Source organism: Staurois parvus, unplaced genomic scaffold, assembly GCF_062004578.1.
Source record: "Staurois parvus isolate SC_StPar_1 unplaced genomic scaffold, SC_StPar_1.0 ptg000380l, whole genome shotgun sequence".
Lineage (NCBI taxonomy): Eukaryota > Metazoa > Chordata > Amphibia > Anura > Ranidae > Staurois > Staurois parvus.
In genome coordinates, this window is record NW_028318176.1 from 1,447,876 (window position 1) to 1,452,670 (window position 4,795).

At 48.1% G+C, this 4,795-nt stretch overlaps 1 protein-coding gene across 1 annotated transcript; it reads right to left on the bottom strand.

The window, feature by feature from the left end:
- Positions 1-2,874: 2,874 nt before the first annotated feature.
- On the bottom strand, positions 2,875-4,497 carry LOC149455965 (uncharacterized). Its single transcript, XM_089685608.1, has one exon. It carries the CDS (start codon positions 4,161-4,163, stop codon positions 3,015-3,017), a length of 1,149 nt encoding a protein of 382 aa, XP_089541734.1. The 5' UTR covers positions 4,164-4,497; the 3' UTR covers positions 2,875-3,014.
- Between the last annotated feature and the right edge of the window lie 298 nt (positions 4,498-4,795).

Below are 4,795 nucleotides of genomic sequence, written 5' to 3' on the forward strand. Positions count from 1 at the left end.
TCGTTTTCAGCCATAGTGATTAAAGCTCAAAGAGCTGAATGGTTTTTCACTTCTGAATTGAATATTTTGATGAACTTGTCAATTGATGGTCTTGCCTCTGATCTGATACTTGTAGTGCCTCCCTCAGCAAAGGAGATGTCCTGCCGGTCCTCAGGAATGATAACATCGCCATCCAATAGTGTAGCATAATTGCTGCTCAACCCAATCCAGTCTGTGGTTGCCATGTCTAAGATGGGAGGAGCCTTACACCACTGCAGGCCATGCCCTCTGACATGGTTCTCCCCACCCACAGCAGCCTAGGGGTAAAGGGAGAGGCAGGACAGAATTTGTGAGTTCTTGTGTTCTTCACCTCTACAACTACAGGATGGGTGAAACATGTCAGAGGGCGTGGCCTGTAGGGTGCTGTAAGGCTCTGCCCATCTTACACATTCTCCAGAGTGGATTGGGTCTCTGCTGGTATCACTGAAACCTATTGATTTCCTTCATATGGGCATCCACCTGCAGAGGGCTAGCTTTAGATTGGTCAAAGTCCCTGGATCAGCGGTTTCTCCCAAGACTGGTGCACACATGACACAATCTGGTTGTACAATCTCCTTTTTAGATCTTCCTGATTTGGATAGTTTCTGGTACATCTGAAGTTTAGAAAAATTGACATTTGATAGTATAATGGAGGGTAAATGTTTATTGGAGGTGGCTACTAAATGCCAATATAATCCATCCAAGTTTATGCCTGAGAAGGGTTGCTCTGGGATAAATCTGTGAGGAGACAACCTCACCATAGATGTAGCACAGAATGTCACCCAACATGTTTCTCGCCACAAAGTCCACGTTCCAAGGATGAATTTGCAGTTCCAAGTGATAACACATCATCCAGGTCCATACAGCCACTATCGGACTGATACATTTGTTACATTGTGGTGGGGGAGGGTTCTCCATTGTGGAGATCTCCCCACCCAATTCAGTCTATGGGGCATTTTCCTCTCCTTTGTACCCAGTGCCTTCTGAAGGGTGACCTTTTTTTTTTTTTCATAGAAATGTTGAAAGACAGTCATAACTCCTCCCTCTGAGCTGTCGCATGCAGTCTGTGTATTGATCGATTAGACCACATGGAATGTATGGACATCTGTAATCTGTGACATGTTTTGTTCTATCACTGCACACCCTAGGGTGTGTCATTGTCTCTAGGGGGAGGGGTTGTCTGTGACCATTGATGAAATCTTTATATGAGAAGATAAACATTGGATGCTTTCATCTGTCGGGTGTTTGAGGTTCACATCCCATAAAGATCCTTATTTCTTAGGGAGTGAAGGATAGGGATGCCAAAAGCGGATGACTCCCTCATACTGTCAATTGTTTTCTATGGAGGTTCCTAAATCTAAAGTGTATTCAAGACTGCAACCCGGCCACTTACGTCCTGGATCTGACACTTCCTAGGATGACCACCTGGGCAGACATGGAGCTCAGAGTGTGATGGATCGACCTGGGCAGACATGGAGCTCAGAGTGTGAGGGGTCCACCTGGATAGACATGGAGCTCAGATTGTGAGAGGTCCACCTGGCCAGACATGGAGCGCAGAGTGTGAGGGATCCACCTGGCCAGACATGGAGCTCTGAGTGTGAGGGATCCACCTGGCCAGACATGGAGCTCTGCGTGTGAGGGATCCACCTGGCCAGACATGGAGCTCTGCGTGTGAGGGATCCACCTGGCCAGACATGGAGCTCGGAGTGTGACGGGTCCACATAGGTCAATTATACTTCAGTGAGATGATCAGATTTTGTTGAATTATTTCCGCCTTTGTCAAATTACAGTAAAAACAGGCAGAGTTATTGCTCAGGGAAGGTCTATGATTGGCCGAATGGACTCCTTGTGGGAAGAACCGGTTCTAATAATCTGCCATTCTCTGAATTCATGTGAAAGCTTCAGCATGAAAAAACTTTATTTACCAAGATAGAAAACATGATTCATTCATGTTCACTTCCACCCTCCCACCGCTCTGCCCAAAATATGTCTCCGCCCTCTCACCGCTCCGCCATATGATTGTCTCCGCCCTCCCACCGCTCCACCAAAAAAATGCCTCCACCCTCCCACTGCGCCACCAAATTATTGTCTCTGCCCTCCCACCGCTTCCCCCAAATTATTGTCTCCGCCCTCCCACCACTACGCCAAAAATATGTTTCGACCTTCCCACCGCTCCACCAAATTATTGTCTCCGCCCTCCCAGCACTCAGCCAAAAATATGTCTCTGCCCTCCCACTCCGCCAAAAATATGTCTCCGCCCTCCCACCGCTCCGCCAAAAATGTCTCCGCCCTCCCACTGCTCCGCCAAAAATATGTCTCTGCCCTCCCACCGCTCCACCAAATTATTGTCTCCACTCTCCCACCGCTCCGCCAAAAATATGTCTCCGCTCTCCCACCACGCCACCAAAAATATGTCTCCACCTTCCCACCACTCCACCAAATTATTGTCTCTGCCCTCCCACCACTCCACCAAAAATATGTCTCTGCTCTCCCACCACACCACCAAAAATATGTCTCCACCTTCCTACCACTCCACCAAATTATTGTCTCCGCCCTCCCACCACTCCGCCAAAAATATCTCAATGCCCTCCTCCCACTGTTCTAGCGAAATATCATCTCAACCACTCTTCTGAAGGAATACTCTTTGCCCTCACAACACCCCAATAAATTATCCCTCTAGCACCCTACCACAAAACCCCTCTGTCCCCTCACCACCCTACCAAAAAAAATTCCCTCCATCTTCTCGCCAGCCTGCCAAAGAAATCCCATCTTCCCTCACACCACCCCACCAAAAAATCCCCTGTTCTCCCACCACCCTACCAAAATTATCCCTCCCGCCCTCCTTCCTCTGTCCCACTAAAATATCCCCTCCATCTTCTCACCAACCTTCCAAAGAAATCCCATCTGCCCTTACACCACCCCACCAAACAAATCTCACCGGCCCACCAAAACATCCTGTCTGTCCTCCCACCGCCCCATCAAACGCCAGCTCAGTTTTAATTGCGGTGTGTCCTCTGGTGTCTGGTAAGATGGGTCTTCCTGCTGAACCTCTTATTGCACTGGATGCAGGGGAAAGGCCGCTCCCCTTGGTGGATCTTCTCATGTCGGTGCTGAACTGACTTCAGTGTGAAACGTTTCCCGCATTCGGAACACACAAAAGGTTTCTCGCCAGTGTGTTTTCTCTGATGGACGATAAAAAGGGACATCTTGGCAAAGCACTTTCCACACTCGAAGCATATGTGCGGCTTCTCACCTGCATGGCGGGTCACATGTCCAACAAGGCCGGAGAGATCAGGGAACACTTCGTCACAGTTGGAGCAGGAGAATTGTTGCTCCCGCATGTGCATCCTTTGGTGGATCATGAGCGTTGAACGCAACTTAAAGCCTTTCCCACAAACTGAGCAGGTAAAAGGTTTATCTTGCATATGGACGGCTTGATGGCGGTCAAGATTAGTGCGCTGGCTGAAACATCTCCCGCAGTCAGCGCAAGAAAAGGGTTTGACTCCCGTGTGGACTCTCTCGTGGTTCTCCAAGTCTGATTTCCGGGTAAAGCCTTTGCCACATTCGGAGCAAACAAATGGCTTTTGGCCTGTATGGCTCCTGAGATGGACGGTGAAGTTAGTTTTACTCTTGAAACCCTTACCACACTCAGGGCAAACCAAGAGATTCCACTGCCCGACCTCAGTTTTCGGCAAAACCATGGAATCTGTCCAACCATCAGAAGACGCAGAATGCCGTTCTCCAGTATGAACTTGGAAATGGGAAACAAGTGTAGACCACCGACTGAATTTCCTTTCACACTCCAAGCACTCAAATGGTCTATCGCCTGTGTGGCTCTGCATGTGACGGACCAGCGTTCCTCGCCGGTTGAAACATTTACCACATTCAGCACAGACAAACGGCCTGTCACCATTATGAAGCCTCATGTGATTCACCAGACTGGCCTCAATGCCAAAACACTTTCCGCAGTCTGGGCATTCAAATTGTTTCTCTCCTGAGTGAATTTTACTATGAATGGCCAATTCAGACTGCCAAGAAAAACACTGACCGCATTGGGGACAAGAGAACAGCATGTTGGATGGAGAATGCTCAACTCTGCCGATTATTGGCTTTCCAAGCTTAGTACTGCCTAACTGGTTTTCCATAAGATTCGAGGCACTGTTAGAGTGTTGTTGATGGTTGTCAAGATTCAAGGAACTGGTAGAGTGTGGTTGATGGTTGTCAAGATTCAAGGAACTGGTAGAGCGTGGCTGATGGTTGTCAAGATTCAAGGAACTGGTAGAGTGTTGTTGATGGTCATCAAGATCGAAGGAATTGGCAGAGCATTGTTGATGGTCATCAAGACTCAAGGAACTGGTAGAGCGCTGTTGATGGTCGTCAAGATTCAAGAAACTGAGAGAGCGTGGCTGATGGTCATCAAGACTCAAGGAACTGGTAAAGCATGGTTGATGGTGGTCAAGACTCAAGGAACTGGTAGAGTGTGGTTGATGGTCATCAAGACTCAAGGAACTGGTAAAGCGTTGGTTGATGGTCGTCAAGATTCAAGGAACCGGTAGAGCATTGTTGATGGACTTCAAGATCCGAGGAACTGGTAGAGCATTGTTGATGGTCAACAAGATAGAAAGAACTGGTAGAGAATTGCTGATTGTCTACAGGATGAAAGGAACTGGTAGAATGTTGATGATGATTGCCAAAATCTGAGGAACTGCTAAAACTTTGCTGATGATCAAAAATTTCAGAGGATCTGGTAGAGCTCTGCAGATGGTCATCAAGGTCC